General features: G+C 44.3%; 2 protein-coding genes across 22 annotated transcripts in view; one reads left to right on the top strand and one right to left on the bottom strand.

Annotated features, from left to right (window-relative positions):
• TMEM255B (transmembrane protein 255B) overlaps positions 1 to 18,870 on the bottom strand; it is a 111,851-nt gene that overhangs the window by 18,110 nt on the left and 74,871 nt on the right. For 13 of the 14 annotated variants that reach the window (XR_012159677.1, XR_012159671.1, XR_012159672.1 and 10 more), the window contains 3 exons: positions 16,759 to 16,839; positions 11,574 to 11,659; positions 4,330 to 4,489 (listed from right to left, as the gene is read on the bottom strand). Coding sequence is in view for 9 of the 14 variants with exons in the window: in XM_073350614.1 (XP_073206715.1) it covers positions 4,330 to 4,489; positions 11,574 to 11,659; positions 16,759 to 16,839 (327 nt within the window). In the remaining 5 variants the exon portion in view is untranslated. The remainder of the gene's footprint in view (positions 1 to 4,329; positions 4,490 to 11,573; positions 11,660 to 16,758; positions 16,840 to 18,870) is intronic. The other variant, XM_073350622.1, reaches the window with a different exon arrangement.
• GAS6 (growth arrest specific 6) overlaps positions 1 to 18,870 on the top strand; it is a 155,281-nt gene that overhangs the window by 96,459 nt on the left and 39,952 nt on the right. The window contains exon 17 of one of the 8 annotated variants that reach the window (XR_012159658.1): positions 4,262 to 10,828. The exons of 6 other annotated variants lie outside the window; for them this stretch is intronic. The gene's annotated coding sequence lies outside the window, so the exon portion shown is untranslated. Of the gene's footprint in view, positions 1 to 691; positions 10,829 to 18,870 lie in introns of those variants that run through there. One more of the 8 variants, XR_012159657.1, reaches the window with a different exon arrangement.

Here is an 18,870-nt window from a genome sequence, read left to right as displayed (position 1 = left end):
CAAGGTCTGTGCAACACCTAAGTTCCCATTTAAGCCTTAGCTTAAGTAAAAGTGGGATTTATGTGTTGTATAAGCCTTGTGTTGGCCCTCTGCACAGGGGTGGATTTCACCATTATAACCTAATCCTCAGAGGAGTATTCACAACTCCTATTGGTTTTGGTAAAGCATAATTTAATTTAATTACCTTTTAACCTGCCTTGTAAGCTTTATAAGCCACCTTCCCATTACTTATCTGCATCTGTCTCCTAATGCACGTTGTGCCTCTGCCCACAGCAGCCCTGCTAGCCTGGAGAAACTTTTTAGCATTTAGCAATGCAGCCATTGTCCTTTAGAGCACCTACAGCAGATGTTACAGAAACAAATTTGAGATTTCCAGTGCTGGGTAGAAGACTAAGGTGATGTCTCAGTCTTCAAAGAGATGGAAATGTAATTCTTGATGTAGCAGTGGTGCTCACAAATTGATCCAGTGAGGGCTTCAGAAGAGAAAAACACTTCACAACAGTCTGTCACTAGCCACATCATCACCCAATGGGAAGTACCGAAAAGGCTTCCTCCTTTCACCTCTTTGCCCTAGCCAATGTATCCCAAGCAGTAGAAGCTGACAACAGCTGAAATGGGTAGTCAAACCTGACACACCCAGAGCAGGACATTTTAAATGGTTCCAATGTGGTTGATGTTCACTATGTTTCAGATAAATCTTAACCAATGCAGGAGACTGGCCTGAACAAAGCTAGTGGCCCAGGGACCCAGGAAAAGCAACATCTCAATCATTTCCAAAGTAAGAGGGAGAAGTAGAGACAAAGAAGGGAAGACAAGGAGAAAGAATGAAGCAGAAGGGCCGCGTCAGCATTGGTTGAAACTGGCTCTGTAATTCTCCCCTCTGCTCAGGAATCTCCCGATTCTTCTCCTTCCTGTTCTAACCTGCTTGTTTTTACATGTGACCTTTCCCCGTGCGCCTCTATGGAACACACAGGGAGAACATAAAGTAACACTGGAAAGCAGCTTTTTCTCCCTTCAGCAAAGGAGGCACAGGCTGTTCATTACTAGATTGCTGTGTTTCCTCACCGGCACTATGGGAACACTCCTCATACCACTTCCCCTTGAGTCACCAAGTCCCCCTCACGCCTCAGAGTAAACGATACTCTGCTGCATGTTTATACATTGCTTGCACAAATGGCTGAGTGTGGTTGTTTACCGAATGTAGGAGGACAGTTGTGTACTGGTGTACATTGTACAGCCTCTTAAGTGTTTTTTTTTTTAAATAACTCCCATGACCCTGCTATAATAAAATATTTCTAAAAGCCCTGAATCACGACACAGAGTTAGTTACTGATAGCTTGTTTTCCTGTGTGTGTTTTGCTGAAGGAAGCACACTGGGGTGGTTGTGTCTGAATAGGAGGAATATATTTTATAAGCAGTGGTCCCCAAACTGTGGAGCGTGCTCCCCTAGGGTGATGTGGAGGAACATTCGGGGGGGGGAAGGCATGCAGCTCTTCCCTCAACTCCATTTAGCCCCAAGTGCTGCTCCATCTCCAGACCCTCTCTGCCCCCAGACCAGCTCCACCCCCAGCCAGCCCTCATTCCATCTCTGCCCCCAGCCAGCTCCCTAGCCTCAGCTCCTCCCCGATCCCCAGCTCCTCCATCAGCCCAAGCTCAGCTGCCGAGGCAGCCTCGGCTGTGCAGTAATGGAGAGGGAGGCACAGACAGATTCTGTCACTGATCAGAGGAGGCATGACTGAAAAAGTTTGAGCACCACTGTTATACAGGAATGTCTCCAAGTGTCAGTGTTATGTTCATATGTACTTTGAATCACCTTTGCTGTCAGCTCCTAGCTCCTGTAAATACAGCCTGCCATCTTACATTTACACACAGCCTTTCATCCCAAAGGTCCTGAAGTGCTTGACAAACGAGGGGCCAGATCATCCCCTCCTGAAAAAACCCTCTGAGGACCGCTTCATGTCCTCCCCAGTTAAAGGAAGGATTAACACCATTGGAGGAATGGCAGACATGACCTGCTGACCACAAAGAGCCAAAATATCAGTGGGAAATGCTAGCCCCAACCAGGGGTAGCAAGTTGTATGGGCCCGTGGTGCCTGGGCTCCAGCAAATTCAGGGCCCGGGGGGCCTGGCTCCACCAACCTTTGGAGCCAGGTCTCTCCCCTGGCCTTGCCTGCCGCTCCTGCATACCTCCCCCGGAGTGTCCCCTGGTGTCACCTGCTGCCCCCACATGCCTCCCCCGAGCATCCCTGCCTGCCCTGGGCAGTGGGTGGCTGCCCCCTGCAGCTCTCCTCCCTTGCCGGCCGCTGCCACAGCCATCTACAAGGGAGTGGTGCTGTGGGCAGGCTGAGCTGGCTGCTGTGCCTGCGGAGAGAGGAGGGGAGGAGGTGCATGGCAGCCTGCCCTCTCCCCGTCCGCCCAGCTGATGACGCTGAGTCGACTCCAGGGGGCAGGGCTTATCCTGGCTGGACCTCCTGAGCAGCAGCCTGGCGGGGCTTGGGTGAGTGTCCCCTGGAGCTTGCTGTTGCTGACAGGGAGAGGGCTGGCCTCTCTGGCCCCAAGCCCTGGGGCAACCGGCATGCTGCACCCTGAACTCCTCATCCCCGGCCCAGCTCCGTGCCCCACACCACCTCCCACATCCCAATCCTCTGTCCTAGCCCAGAGCCTGCACCCAGCACCCAACCCCCCCGTCCCAACCCAGCACTCCAACCCCCCTGCACTCCCCATCCTGTGCCCCAACCCCCTGTCCCAGCCCAGAGCCTGCCAACATTCCAAACCCCCTCCCAGAGCCTTAGGCAGGTGTGGGGGGGGGGGGGCGGCGGATTTGAACCCATTCTGGGCACCACCAAAAATTATACAAACCTGCCACCTCTGGCCCCAACCTGATGGATCTCAGGGTATTTGTGCAGAGCAGCAGCTTTTCTGTGTTCCATGCCTACCCCCACCTCATCCCTGCAGCCTGGTTAGTGATCCACGCTGCATTAACTCCCCACCACAGCTGTATGCTACCCATTCCTCCGACAGAAGCAGTTCAAGCAAATCTTGAGCCCCGTGCAAACACATCAGCTTGGGCATGGGAGCTGCAAGGCCCAAGATTCAGTGTGTAACATTATCCAACCCTACCCCCTTCCTACTCAAACTTATCTGACCTGCCAGCTTTGTCGGGAGGGGAGGGTAGCTTGTGACATGCGCCTACCAGAGTAGCAATAAAGGGGGAGAAATCACAATTCATCAGGGGCCTTAAGTTATCATCACTGCTGAGCTCTCAGGCAGCACAAAATAGCTTACACTCCCTATCACGCAGCAAAGGCAAACATCACATCACTGTTTCAACCTGCCCTTTAGGCAGGGACCTCTGTAGCTATAGGTTGACCAGCTTTGTCTGAATCAGTCCTGGTCCCTGCTGAACCACAGAAGATGCACACCAGGAATTAATGTAGCGACAAGCAACATTAACTTATGCATGGACTTCTGCAGCTAAATGAAGGCAGCTTTGCTGGAGACAATGCTCCCTGGTCCCTCCACCCTCCTCTTGCTTTTGGCAAGTGATACCCCAAAGATTTCTGAATATTGTAAAGGAAACACTGCTGTGGTGCTGACTGCTCCTCAGGGGAAGGGAGGAAGCATGCCTTTTCCATCTGTGCTGCTTCCCTAACCCGGTGTAATCACAGTAACCTAGGTTTGATCTGCTATCCGTTGCAGAACAGCCAGCAACATACAGCCATGTATTTTGGAATCATTTTATCCACCACTTAAGCACAGCCACCTCTACGACACAGCAGCTACTTAGTATCCCCACACACCACCACTGCACAGCTGGTTAGGGCAGGCAGGGAAGAAGAACAGTACCTCTTATGGAAACCAAAAAGGCGATTTAGGTTAGCAGAATGTGACAGTTCACATCAGAACCTGGCTGATACCCCAGAGCTAATCCCTGCTCTTTGGAACACTATCACACAATCTTTAATATTCACAAGTGGTTAGGACCTCAGTTTCACATATCTATTAAACTGGCACCTTCTAGCACCAAGCTGGGCCAATGGTTCAGTGCTTACTCAGATAAAAAGAGGCCACTTACTGAACCACCAACAGGACTGCTACAGATGCCAGTTTCTGACCTACACGTGTGTATTACCCCGCCCTGACCCTACTTAGCTATAACACCTGGCCAGAGCACAGGCCAAGGACTCAAAGTTCATGCAGGAAACATTTTGTGAGCACTTGCTGTGTATGGTTCTGTTGTCTGTATTTTTTAACACATTAGGTAACAGGATAATTAGCAACATACAGAAATCACCACTGATGAAAAGCTGCAGGAATTGCAAGTCTTACCATGTCTTTAAAGGCCCCAAGTATGGCTGCCGTGACTATCCCAAGAAATAAGCCAATGATGTTCAGGACTGTGGAGGCCCACAGCAGCCGATACAAGTGAACCACATCCTGACAGCTGTTCACTCCAAGAAACTCGTAGTAGCTGGTTGACTGTTCTGAACTGCAATGGGATAGAAATGGTGTCACCACTATATCAATGATTTACAGCGCACCAGCCCAGCTGAATCCTAAAATGTTTAATGGGGGTGGGAGGGGGCAAAATAGCTGAAACAAGAGCAAGTAGTCCAGCCTTGTCTGAATGAGGAAATTGTACACAAACATTCCCACAGGAGCTAAAACCCTGGGAGCTCTGGTCTAGATTCTCTGCAGCCTGACCTGTTTTTTTAAAATCCCTATGTCAAATTAAACTGGTTTAACAAAAAATAAAGCTACCAATGGCCATGCTAGGGGCCCCCCAGTGCTACCCCTCATTCAGCTGACTAGCATTAGCACATGTGGGGATTTGTTGGTACCATTTTCTAGGATAGCTATGGCACTAATAGGTGATGCTACATTACTAAGAGCGCTCGCAAATTAGAAATGTGTTTGAGAGCAGCTACCAGCTAAAACATGCCTAGCACAACCTCCTCCTCAGTTCACCTGTAAGCATTGCTTCAAAGATCCTTGTTGAATGTGCATGGTGCTTAAGAAGTGAATCCAACCATAGGGAAGGGAGATTTTACTAACTGGCTACATTTGCATATAGGGTCTGTGGTTTCAAACTGACAGAGGCAACACAATTCAGGACCTAATGGATATCATAAAGATGTTCCTTTAAATTGCAGATTGTACAATCTAGAAATAATATTTTTACATTCATACATAGCAACTGCTATTACAAATCAGGCAAATTATGAACCCAAATTTTGTTTGCTGCAGACTCTGTGTACTGTGTGGTATTTGGAGAAATCAAATCCCATGTTTTGAAATACCCTGCTATTCTATTGGCAAACACAACTGCCAAGTAGTAACACTTTCCCACTCACCCACTTCATAACAGCTACCTAAGCTGGAGAGAGTTTTTCCCTGTTTGCTCTAGAGATATGTGTGCTATGTCCAAAGCCCTTCCCCTCACCATGAACTCTTTTTAAAGATGGAAGGGAAATTTCCATCAACATTTTGATGAAAGGCAGAGAAGAGTGGCCTGTGAAATTTTTGTTCTGAGTTCCAGTCAGGCTCATGGAGTGCAGTTGGGGATGCTGGGTAGGGAAAATGCTAAGGAGAAAGAAGGCAGGGAGAAACCTAAAGTGGTCCTGTGCAGAGCCACGCCAGCCCTGAGTATTTTTATAAATATCAAACCTGTTGCTGCAGTGCATGGTTGTGGGAGCACAGCACCTGTTGCTGTGGTGCATGGTTGTGGCAGTACACCAGCTGTTGCTGTGGTCAGCCACACCCCATCGTAGACATCAATCATCTCAGCAGATAAAGCCAGTGGTCCCCCTAGCACTGGTCACATTCACAAAGGTACTTAGGTGCTCTGCTGCCTAATGGCATCCCTAGTCACTGGGTTAGAGAAAGATTGTCTCTATGGCCTGGTGGCTGGGGCACTCCCCTGGGGGTGGGAGGCTTAAATCCCTGCTTCAGTAAATATTTAATTGACTCTACAAAGTGGAACAGTTCCAACAGGAGAGCCTGAGAGACCCGCTCCAGAATACCCAGCACCCCCGCAGTCAGAGCACTCACCTGGGGGGTGAGAGTCCTGGGTTCAAGCTCCTGTTCTCAAGCAGGGATTTGACCTGAGATGTTCCACCTCCAGGTGAGTTTCTGAACCACCAGCCTATTGGGCATTCTGGGACACCCCTCCCCTCTGCACCCCCCACAGACTGGCCTTTGTGCAAAGCCCTAGCCCATAGGCATTGTCTGAGCATTGGGACTAAAATGGCTTTGCACATGCCTGCTGGCAGAAATGTAGGTGCTTTGGGGACTTTGGGATGAGATGGCAGCTGAGCCATGGCTTTGAGAATATCCATGGTGCCTAAATGTTGAACCCAAGCGCCTAAGCACCTCTGTGAATCTAGCCTTCACCTCTCTGTGCCTGTTTTCCCTCACACCTTGTACAATCTACACAGACAAAACAGCTAAAGCCTTTAGGGCAGAGATAGTCTCTCAGTCTATGTTTGTTCATTGATTAGCCAATGGGGCCTTGATCTTGGCTGGAGTCTCTCGGCGCTATCACCATATAAATACATAATAAAATCATATCCTGTCTTGGACAGTGACCAGTATCAGGTGCTTCAGAGGAAGATGCAAGAAGCCCCATAATGTACAGGCTCCATGGACTGCCTACAGGGGAGTTTCTTCCAAGCCTCTGTCAGTTAGCAGTTCATGCCAAGAAGCAAAAGGGTTAACCTTCAATCCCTTATATTTTTCACTCTATCCGATAACTTTGGATGTTCTATTTATCCATTTAAGGATCAGTTCTGTGTTGTACCCTGCTAAACTCTTGGAGTCAATGTTACCTTGCAGCAGTGAGATCCACCATTAATTATGTCTTGTTAAGAAAATATTCCCAGTTTCAATGTATCACTTTTCAATTCAGATGGATTTCCCTTTGTTTTTATACTATAAAAAAGGATAAACAGGAGGGTCTGCTTTACTTTTGCTATGCCATGCATTATTTTGTGCACCTCTATTGTTACCCTCTTATTTCTCGCCTCTCTAACCAAGCCAAACCACTTCCTGAAAACCCTACAACTGAAGTTAAATGTTAGTTATAAGCTAGGGACACATCAATTAGAAGTAACAGAGGAGGAAAAGGACCTTGGAGTATTGGTTGATCATGGGATGACTATGAGGCGCCAATGTGATATGGCTGTGAAAAAAGCTAATGCAGTCTTGGGATGCATAAGGAGAGGTATTTCCAGTAGGGATAAGAAGGATTTAGTACCATTATATAAGGCACTGGTGAGACCTCACGTGGAATACTTTGTGCAGTTCTGGTCTCCCATGTTTAAGAAGGATGAATTCAAACTGGAACAGGTACAGAGAAGGGCTACTAGGATGATCCGAGGAATGGAAAACTTGTCTTATGAAAGGAGACTCAGGGAGCTTGGCTTGTTTAGCCTAACTAAAAGAACGTTGAGGGGAGATATGATTGCTCTCTATAAATATATCAGAGGTATAAATACCGGAGAGGGAGAGGAATTATTTAAGCTCAGTACCAATGTGGACACAAGAACAAATGGATATAAACTGGCCACTAGGAAATTTAGACTAGAAATTAGATGAAGGTTTTTAACCATCAGAGGAGTGAAGTTTTGGAATAGCCTTCCAAGGGAAGCAGTGGGGGCAAAAGATCTATCTGGCTTTAAAATTAAACTCGATAAGTTTATGGAGGAGATGGTATGATGGAATAACATGGTTTTGGTAATTAAATATTCATGGTAAATAGGCCCAATGGCCTGTGATGGGCTATTAGATGGGGTAAGATCCGAGTTACCCAGGAAAGAATTTTCTGTAGTATCTGGCTGATGAATCTTGCCCATATGCTCAGGGTTTAGCTGATCGCCACATTTGGGGTCGGGAAGGAATTTTCCTCCAGGGCGGATTGGAAGAGGCCCTGGAGGTTTTTCACCTTCCTCTGTAGCGTGGGGCACAGGTCACTTGCTGGAGGATTCTCTGCTCCTTTAAGTCTTTAAACTACAATTTGAGGACTTCAATAGCACAGATATAGGTGTGAGGTTTTTTTGTAGGAGTGGTGCGTGAAATTCTGTGGCCTGTGTTGTGCAGGAGGTCAGACTAGATGATCATAATGGTCCCGTCTGACCTAAATATCTATGAATCTATGAATCTATAAATATAACACACACACACTAGGATGAGTGAATAAATTGCTTTCACAAAAATTACAAAAGTACAGATGGCACTAACCTGATCAGTAGCAGACATACCATGGCAATTCGATTTAGCATCTCGTAGGCAAGGAAAGAAAAGCATTCATCCAGGCTTTGACTTTGTCAAATTGGTTCCATAAATCTGAACCCCAGAAACTCATCCATTGCTCTAGCATTCTGGGGAAACTCCTACCTCTCTCTAGTCCCAAACTTCACTTTAATCCTTCAGGGAAGTAAGGCTTGACAAAATGTTTTTTTGTTTTTTTGCAGAAGCAAAAGATACTTGTCCGTTTCTCTGCCAGTTTCACTGAAAACCTCCTTCTCCCAAACTTGTATGACTTTTGGAATTCCTGTATGTAGCAACCTAGGTTTGAAATGGGCTGGGTCATTCAGGGTTGCAGGCATGGGTAAAAACAAAAAATGCGAGCGCTGATGTGAGCCAGGAGGGTGGGGGGTTCAGGAGGTCAATCTAGGGTGTGTAACACTCAAATGTGAACTAGCACTTTCCTGCTGGTACACAGAGAGCACAAGAGCCAGCATCCCACCCCCTCCCCACATTCCCTACCCACCCCACCGCAGGAGATTTTCCTGAAAGTTTCCTGCTCCTTACACAACATGCTCTCCTACTGCCATGGATGAGCAGTTTCGGATACTCCTTTCCTCCCATTCCCCGGGTTCCCAAGGTCCTGAGAATGACATGTTGTGACAGAACCAATGTCATTCTCCTAGCACTCTACTGACCCAGGCAGTTTTGGTTCCCAAAAACCAACAGGAAAAAATGTAAGTGTGTTAGAAGCAGGAAACCTGCCCAACAATCGGTGGGGTCACTGGACAACTGAAGTGCTGAAGGAACACTCAAGGAAGACAAGGCCATTGCAGACAAGCTAAATGAATTCTCTGCATCGATCTTCACTGCAGAGGATGTGAGGGAGATTCCCACACCTGAACCATTCTTTTAGGTGACAAATCTGAGGAACTGTCCCAGATTTGGTGTCAACAGAGGAGATTTAGGAACAAATTGATAGATTTAACAGTAATATGTGTCATCAGAACCAGATGAGATTCACCCAGGAGTTCTGAAAGAACTAAGATGTGAAATTGCAGAACTACGAAATTAGGTATATAACCTATCGCTGAAATCAGCTTCCATGTCAGGTGACTTGGAGAATAACTCACGTGACACCAATTTTTTAAAAAGGCTCCAGAAGCGATCCTGGCAATTACAGATCGTTAAGCCTAACTTTAGTACCAAGCACATTGGTTGAAACTATAGTAAAGAACAGAATTATCAGAGACACAAATGAACATGACTTGTTGGGGAAGGTCAACATGGATTTTGTAAAGGGAAATCATGCCTCACCAGTCTATTAGAATTCTTTGTGGGGGTCAACAAACATGTGGACAAGGGAGATCCAGTGGATATAGTGTACTTGGACTTTCAGAAAGCATTTGACAAGGTCTTTCACCAAGACTTTTAAGGAAAGTAAGTAGTCATGGGATAAGAGGGAAGGTCCTCTCATGGATCTCTATTTGGTTAAAAGAAAGGAAACAAAGGGGAGGAATAAATGGTCAGTTTTCAGAATGGAGAGAGGTAAATAGTGGTGTCCCCCAAGGATCTGTCCTGGGACCAGTGCTGTTCAACATATTCATAAGTGATCTGGAAAAAGGGATGAATGGTGAGCTGACAAAATTTGCAGATGATACAAAATTATTTAGGATAGTTACGTCCGAAGCAGACTGCAAGGAATTACAAAGAGATCTCACAAAACTCAGTGACTGGCCAACAAAATGGCAGATTAAATTAAGTGTTGATAAATGCAGAATAATGCCTATTGGAAAACAAACTGTTGCAAAATGATGGGATCTAAATTAGTTGTTACCTCTCAAGAAAGAGATCTTGGAGTCATTGTGGATAGTTCTCTGAAAACATCCACTCAATGTGCAGCGACAGTTCAAAAAACTAACAGAATGTTTGGAACCATTAGGAAAGGGATAGACAGTAAGAAAGTAAATATCATAATGCCATTAGATGACCCTTGTGGTCCTTCCTAACCCTCTGATTCTATACAAATTCATGGTACCCTGATACCTTAAATACTGCATGCAGTTCTAGTTATCCCATCTCAAAAAAGATACGTTAGAACTGGAAAAGGTATCGAGAAGGGCAACAAAAATGATGAAGGGTATGGAACAGCTTCCGTATGGACAACAGGGGATGGATCACTCAATAATTGCCATGTTCTGTTCGTTCCCTCTGAAGCGTCTGACATGGGCCACTGTCAGAAGATCAGATACTGGTCTAGATGGACCGTTGGTCTGACCCAGTATGGTTGTTCTTGTGTTTTATGTCAATGATGCTGCTTGCAATGGTACTGATGTACACATGTGCAATAAGGAAGGCACTGGGAAGGGACTTCAGTCTGGAAATAAATCTCGTGTTTATTTTGTTTGGCAATTGTGTTATCTGGCAGGTAGGGGAGGCCACGTCAGCCTGCTGCACCACGATTCTGAGCCCATCTGCGCTAGCCTCTCTCTAAGGGCCGATGTAGTCACCTACTGTTACTTGACTAGCATATTCAGGCACTTCCACTGTTATATCTTCTCAGCCTCTGTTTTGGTAAGATTGACTTAAAGTGGAAATCTTTAGGAAATAGGATCAACATTCTCCTTTATACCATACCTATCTTCATGGCCATTGAGTAAAATCCCTTGAGCGCATAAATGCTTGTGAAAACGCCAAGGCCCTGCCTATGATGTAAAGTTTTGACATGGAAATGATATTTCCTTTAATTTTGCTTCCCAGAGATCAGTGAACACATGAAAAATTTTGAAAATTGTAATGCAAGCTCCCCAAAGAATCTTTACAAGGTTGTGCTTTATTTATTTTGGTGGCCACATAACAAAATCCTACGGACAATTTTTAAAGAAAACCTACTAAAATAATAAGAGCACTGAGGGGCAAACCATGTGAGCAGGGCCCCCAAAGACAGTTTATCCTACAAGTCTGTGGGGAGGGGAGAACAGGATCTGGGAAGTGCACACTCTGGTGCAGTACAGACCTCACCATAGGGAACTACTGTGCGGCTGAATGCCATATTTGTATAATGTGAATCCATTGGCCCATTTCCTCTCAGAATGGTGCTGCAGGCAGTGTGGGTGCTATTGTGGCTTTTGGCCATGCACTGGCTCTGCAGTTTGGGGCGTGGAGTATTCCTGTGCCTTCACACAGGGTTATCACCTGCTAGCCAGCTGTGTGCTGATTCCTGGGATACTGGCCTAAATGCAAAGGGTCTGTACTCTGGAATACACATACTGTACAAACAAACATAAACATTCTGATAGAGCAGATGAGTATTGCTTACATGTACTTACTTTTCACAATTGTACAGGTCACAGCAATAGCATGTATTGCTCTTTACTCTCAGCTGGCACTTGCTGTTTAAGGTGTAACACGTTACCTGGGAATAAGAGAAGGGACCATTCTTTAGTCTAAGTACTGTAGCTACAGGACCTGGCCACCATTTTGCAATTCATCCCACTGACCACATAGAAGTAACACATTTGGTTTACTCTCAGGTGCTTGTACTGGTACAAAAATTGTCTTTCACCCAAAGGGGAGGAAGCAAGCAAAGAGGCCACAGTAGGACTACAGCATTATACAATAACTGATAGGTATCTAAACATTCCTTTTGGATTGGAAACTGGAGAGTAACTGTACAAACGACCTGATGCCAGAGTGTCTTCAGCATTCAAACACATATAACTCCAGAAAAAGTTCTTGCATTTTTGTTTAAAGCACCATAAAAATACTGAAAATATTTTCCCCCAGAAGTTATAAGGCTTTGCTGTCATGAACTTGTTTGATCAAATCTGTTCACCATTTTTATTTTTTGTAATCTAAACGTGATATCATGGGCCTGATTCTCATTTACATTAAGACCCCCTTCTGCTGCCAGAGATATGAATAATAATATTCTCTAGTAAATTATATTAAGTCTTTCTGTCTACCTATTAGAACCCTCTGCATCTCCTGAAGTCTCACTCCTTCCCCCTTCAGCTTTTATTACACCAGAATAAAAAAAATTAGAACAAAAAACAAAATATAATAGGAAAAAAGTCCAAGCAATTAAGCAAATGAGTACCATTTCCAGCAAGCTCTGGAATACATTTGTGAGACTATGGACTCTAGAGAACAGACATATAAATGCAGACATATGCAAGTCACCCTCTATTCAGACAAGAGATCATTTTAATGACCCTTACAATGTAATATGCATACATCATTTCTATTTGACATAGCAGGCTCATTGTAATATTTTATAGGCAAGTTTCTTTTTGCGGTCTTTAGCTTTATTAATAGAATTTCAAAATATTGGAACTGCTGTCAGTGTTAAACTGGCTAATGGTATGGAAAATACAATATTGCTACCTTCTTTCTTAAAAGTATTCTGTGACCATTCAGAAAGGTTCTGTTTGTACCATGAAAAAAGCATTTACTAGTGAATGGAGCCTTTCTCCTCATGAAAGAGATGGTAGCAACATGCTTAGGAATAAATTGCTGCCTTTGAAAAGCACTTGTGAAATGACCTCTGTCACACATGCCCATCCAATAAGGTATTATTCCATGAGAGAATATGGTGACTCTGGAAGACATGAACAGCTCAAATTAAAAAAATCAGAGAAGATGGGGGAGGAAGAAAATGGAGAGGGCTTCACAAAGACTAAGGAGAGAACAAAGAAAGTCGGTGACAGAAACAGATGGAATTTGATGTTTTTCCCTCACAGTAAATGCAAGAATCTCTCTTAAATTGGTGCTAAGAGGAGGTCAAGGCACAACAGCCAAAACTTGAAAAAGGTTACTGAAGTGTGGTCACTGAAATGCAGATGTAGGACTTGATATGCAGAGCAAACACAAATGGTTTAGCACATGGTTTAGGATCTGATTCTACCACCCTAGCTCACATTAAGTAATATCTTACTCCTACTGAAACCAATGGATTTTGTGCAGGGCCCACAACTGATGAGGCTAGTGAAGAAAAGAAAAAGAAAAGCAGCGTGCCTTTGGCGTAGGCCAAGACACCATACAATGGATACAAGCGAACTGAGAGAACATCATAACATGATATAGGTCCCAGACTCAGCAAAGTACTTAAGCACATGCTTCACTTTAAGTATGAACCTACATCCCATTGAAGTCAATGAGTTTGCTCGATGAGTCCTGTCACAACCTGGCCTAGTCCCGCTTTGCGAGGACTGGTTTGTGTGGACCCAACCACTGGATCTCACATGCTGCTAAGCCACCTGAGTCTGGAAAGAGCTTGGTCACTGTTCCCACCTCTGGGACCCACTCCCAGGGGCAGACTTCATGGCTGCTCCCCTTCTTTGGGATGTGGGGTCCCACAGACTGTCTGCCTTAGACCCTGAAGCCAACGCCTCAGCCCTCTTGAGCCCCCTGCTCCCACATTTGCTTATACATTCCCCCTCAGAGTTCCACCTTCCTGTGGGCACTTTGAGGGTTTCAATTAACCCCTTCAGGAAAAATGTGGCAGGCAAGTATGGAATACAGGCTTAGCAAAGGAATTTCTTAACCACAGGACTTTACTCATAAGAAACCACTAGAGAATTAAAAATCTTTGCAAAATAATCGAAAGCCTGAGATCTGGTCAGCGTTTCAGGCAAGGGAGAGTCTCCCCTGCCTTTTCTCTCTTTCCAAGCTTGTTTTCTGGCACATGGTGATGGTCGGCCCTCCTGATCAAAGAAGCCCACCCTTGAATACAGTCTGTCCCTATTTTGCCCATGTGCTCCCAGCTGGGAAATTCTAGACCCTTCCCCCAGCCTGGCTTATGTGCAGAGTCCACTGTCCCATGAAGATGGTCTAGTAGTTGACAGACAATCAAAGGTTGATTGCTCTGTGCTAACTTAACTATCACACTCATTCAACCAGGTGTCAAGCCTCTTTGCTGGGTAAGATGTGTGTCTCGTATATATCACAATAACCCTCCCCTGGGCAAGGTATACATGTGTTCAGTCTGTAATACAAAATGGATGCTCTAATCCAAAGTGGAGGTTACACTATGAAATGAAGGTCACAATGAAGGTTACAATCCAAGATGGAAGCTGCAATGCATAAAGGAATTCACAATTTGATACAGCTATATCTTACTCCATCACAAGCCCACTGAGTTATGGTGTGTTTTGTTTACCTCTGTCTTTTTTACTTCAAGTCAATGGGACTTCAGTACGTGCATAAATGCTTTCCTGAACTGAAGGCATAAATCACCAAGGGCCTGATTCTGCTACACTTCCTCACACTGAATAGTAACTTACTTTACGAGGAGACCCACTAGTTTCAGTAACTACTGCAGTCTAATCAAGTGCCACTATACTGCATGACATGTGGCAGCATCTTACATCTATCTGTAAACTACAGTTTGTGCAGAACTTAGCCACTTGCTTGTTACAGAGGGCATCTACCTGGCACCACATGACACGAGTGCTTTTGGATGTGTGCTGGCTACCTATTGGCAACTAGGTAAAATTTAAGCTGCTGGTTGGTTTTATCCTATCATATATGTTTGTGTTGGCCTGGGACCTATGTATCTCAAAGACTACCTCTCTCCTTATGCCATGCTGCCAGAGTCGAGATCAGGAGGGACTCCAGAGTTGATGCCCCATTTGTACAAGAGAGTTGTGGTACCTGGGAGGCCACTCTCTGCAATCACCCCGTGGCTTTGGGACTCACTCTTCGTTTGAAATTGTCCTAGTTTGTCAACATTCAAGGCATGCTGCAAGGCCCTTACATTTGCCCTGTCTGAAAGAGTTTGGGTGTATATTAGAGGAAGATATCAGCTTCTGTGTTATGATATATGCTAATTATTGGATGAGACGGTTACAGGAGTTGTCTATTTTAAAACTGCATTTCTAAAATGTGCTTGGAGTGCCAAGAACAGGCATTCCTTTTTATGATAGTAGTGAATAAATCCAAACAAATAAATACTCAATGTGAGCAAAAGGGACAGAATCAGGCATTAAATCATGTGCCACTTGTGGTTATTCTGCATGTCAAGTCCCATTCCTTCATTTCAGAGACCAGATTATTATCTTTTTCATGTTTTGCCTGGTTGTGCCTCTCCATGCCCTCAACACCAATTTAAGAGATGTTCTCACATCAGAGTAATTGCAAGAAAATCAAATTCCATCTGTTTCTGCCAAAGGAAGAAAATGAAACGAGAAAACTCCACCAGTTATGTTTCATTTGCACGCTATCAATGGCTTTTCTAAGGAAACTTGTGCTCAGGAGAATTGCATCAAGCAAATAATCTGCCTTCTTGGTGAGAAATTTGCATGGAACATGGGTCATGCCAGCTGGTAACCAGTTGGCTAAAATAAAAAAAACAAAAGCTAAACTTGACAGCTGTGGATCAATATCTCTGGATTAGTGTACAGAAATCCAGATCAATTCAATTGGAAAAAACATGTCAGTGGACAACCAGACAAGAATTTATTACAAGGGCATTAAACTAAACATGCTATAAACCCATATTACTTTTTTTTGCCAGAAGAGGGCAAAGATCTCAAAGCTGCTCAAATTTATACATTCCTAGGAGCTCAAGACATTGGCTAATATCTCTGATGCTTTTTAGAATCAAGTGGTCTGCTTGAGAAAATCCACAGGGAAGCTTAATCAACTTCACTTTAGCAGAGAAATAGTTCTGTTTACTTGGTAGACATATCACTGGTATTTTTTATTTTGTGGGGAGAAGAGGGAATTAAAATTATGGGAAAAGATGCTGACACAGGTCCTATGTCTTATTTACATAGGTCAGCAAGAAGATCAGTAAAATATTCCTTTAATATATTTTCTTAAATAAACTACGGAATGCTCTGATTCCAACTGCATTACTCATTTACACTTGTAAAAGACTTGACTTGACTTGTCTAATATTATTAACAGTAACATTTCCCATAAGCTTATTCAGAGCTGTGGAAAGAACTGTGATTATGGATATCTGGCTTCCTATAAACCCTAGTACTGTGTCTATTTTCAGTTCTGCTCTGCTTTATTTCCTTCTTGCTACCACCAGTTTGGAATCCCACATTTGAGGGAAAAAACACAGAATGAATAGCAATACTAAGGAACATAGGTGGGAAAAAAACTAAGTCTAGATTTTTCAGGAGGCAATCTATTTGGGCACGGTTATTCTTCCTGCCATTTTAATATGGTTGAGATAATAAAGGGAAGCTGAATACAGAATATGGACATTCTTGGCTTATATTAGATGATTACAGTAGAGATTTGAAGTTTTCTGGCTAATGCAAATTTATTAATTTAGATATTTACTACAATAGTCCAGGCAGCAAAACCTCCTCAGAGGATTATGTAATAAAGATGGAATGGCTATACGTGATATAAATATTATAGTCAACTCAAAAAGATCTTCTGAGAAATAAATTATTGAGGGTGCTATTGGGGAAAAAAAAAGAACATTTGGGCTTCTAATGAACCCCTCAGAACATCACAAAGGAAATGAATGAGCTATGATATCGTTTTGTTTACCTCTGTCTGGTAGGCATCGTATAAGAATCCTATTCCACTTGAATAAAACTGACACCTTCTAGTGTACAAAAGTCTAGGGTCCTGCAAGGAGAAAAAATATTAATGAAAGTATCTAAGCCAGAATAACTGTGCCGTCATAATATCATCCCCCACTGCCAAAGGAACATGTTAGGTGACCAGTCAAAGTGCACTGCAATGCCGTCTGCTTTCCAATCTGTATTTGCTCAGAAATCTGTTGCAAAGGGTTACATTTCCCTTGCCTGCTCTACCTCTAGGCTGTGCACAGATAATTTATTTTTCTCTGACCCAATGGCCTCCTTTGACAGAACAGCATCTCAATCACTTAATACCTTTTTTTTCCTCCCTACTGCCTTCTTCCACACAGAGGTCAGATGAATAACATACTCTTCTGAGAACAGTATGGCCACTATTTTCCCACGTATAAAATCTAATCCAATTAATTTTAGAATTAACAAAGTATTTGGTAGTTTATTTTAAAATACAATGCCTTACTTTTAAAGATTTTAAGAGTCTTTTGCCATAGAGAAAACAGAGAAAATAAAATAGGATCTTTAAATATACCACTCAATTTTTCATACTATGGGACCCCAAAGCACTAACTCTTCTCATAAACTAACTAACTAACTAAATAAATTGAAGAAAAGACAGTAGTGATATGAAGGAGAAAATCTAGAGCTGAGCTCATAATTCACAGTGAATAAATATTTGCCTCTTTTTCTGTTCATGAATATCTGCAAAATGATTGTGATTTTCTCAAATATATTCACTACAAAAATTTACAACATTTTCTTGATGCAAAAATCTCCTCAGTGATAACACAAAGGGAAAGCCTCAGAGGAATATCCACCGGCTGGCAGGGAGGGGCATGCTTTCAAGCAGCAAATGACCACTTGAAGGCTACTGATGTATGCCATTGCTAAATTCAGGACTATGAGTGGGATCCACAAAAGTACTAGGCACCTAAATCCCATTTTAGGCACCACTGCAAGCCACAAAACACCTGTTCAGCTGCCATCTAACCCTGTGGGTGCCTAAAGTCCTTCAGCACCTACGTTTTTGCAATACAAGTTCCCTACTGCCTATATTTCTGCCTCTGAGCATGTACTCTGTTGCCTTCCTCGAGGTGTCCAGGCACCCATCTCCTGCCTCTGACCCAGAGCGATACGCACATTGGGGAAGATAGGTGTTTGGCCACCTAAATGGCACGTGGGGCCCACTCCGGTAGGTATGCTCAGAGGCTGCCTATCAGACTGGGCCCCTTGGTGAGTTCACACAAAATAGCTCAGAGGAGGACAACTTCCCTTATAACCTGTAGCCCAATGGTTAGAGTACTCATGTGGGGATGTGGGAGAGCCCCAATTCAAGCCCCTCCGCCTGATGAGGAGAAATGAGTTGAACAGGGATCTGCTACCCCTCAGGTGAGTGCTGAGACCACTGGGATATAGAGTCATTCAAACACTATCTCTGGCCTATTTAATTATATAATTGAAGTGGAACAGCTTCTACAGGAGAGATTGAGGAAGCCCCGCCTCTGACTATCCCATAGCCTAGTGGTTAGATCATTCACCTGCGAGCTGGCTGATTCCTGTTCAAATCCATCTTCTATTCATCAGGCAGAAGGGGTACTTGAGCCCGGGGTCTCCTACATCCCAGGTGAGTATCTGAACCACCAGGCTAAAGGTTTTCAGAGGGGCCCTCCTCCCCCTGCTTTGTGTAGAATTAGCAAGACTTTGAGCACACCTACTGGACTGGGCCCTGCACATGACTTAGGCAGCTGAATGCCTGACTTCCCCTGGTGTGGGACTCACAAGCAGAAATAAGTTCTTCCCTCCAGCCTGGACTGAGGTGCCAAACTCCAAGAGGGGCGCTCGCTGTTCAGGACACACCCCTCTTGTTGACATCTTTCATTGGATAGCTTAGGCAGCTCCTGCCTAGAGTGCTGCTGTGTGGATCCCATTCTAAGGCCCCTCTCTCTCCCCCCATTCATGGTATGGGGAGCCTCCATGCCAAACTCAGGCTTTGTGGATCACAGCGTTGTTCCTGTGAGGTTTCTAGGCACCTAAAAGCTAGGCATTGTGACAATGAGTGTTG

This window comes from Lepidochelys kempii, chromosome 1 (assembly GCF_965140265.1).
Source record: "Lepidochelys kempii isolate rLepKem1 chromosome 1, rLepKem1.hap2, whole genome shotgun sequence".
Taxonomy (NCBI): domain Eukaryota; kingdom Metazoa; phylum Chordata; order Testudines; family Cheloniidae; genus Lepidochelys; species Lepidochelys kempii.
This window is presented reverse-complemented; position numbering and strand designations above follow the sequence as displayed.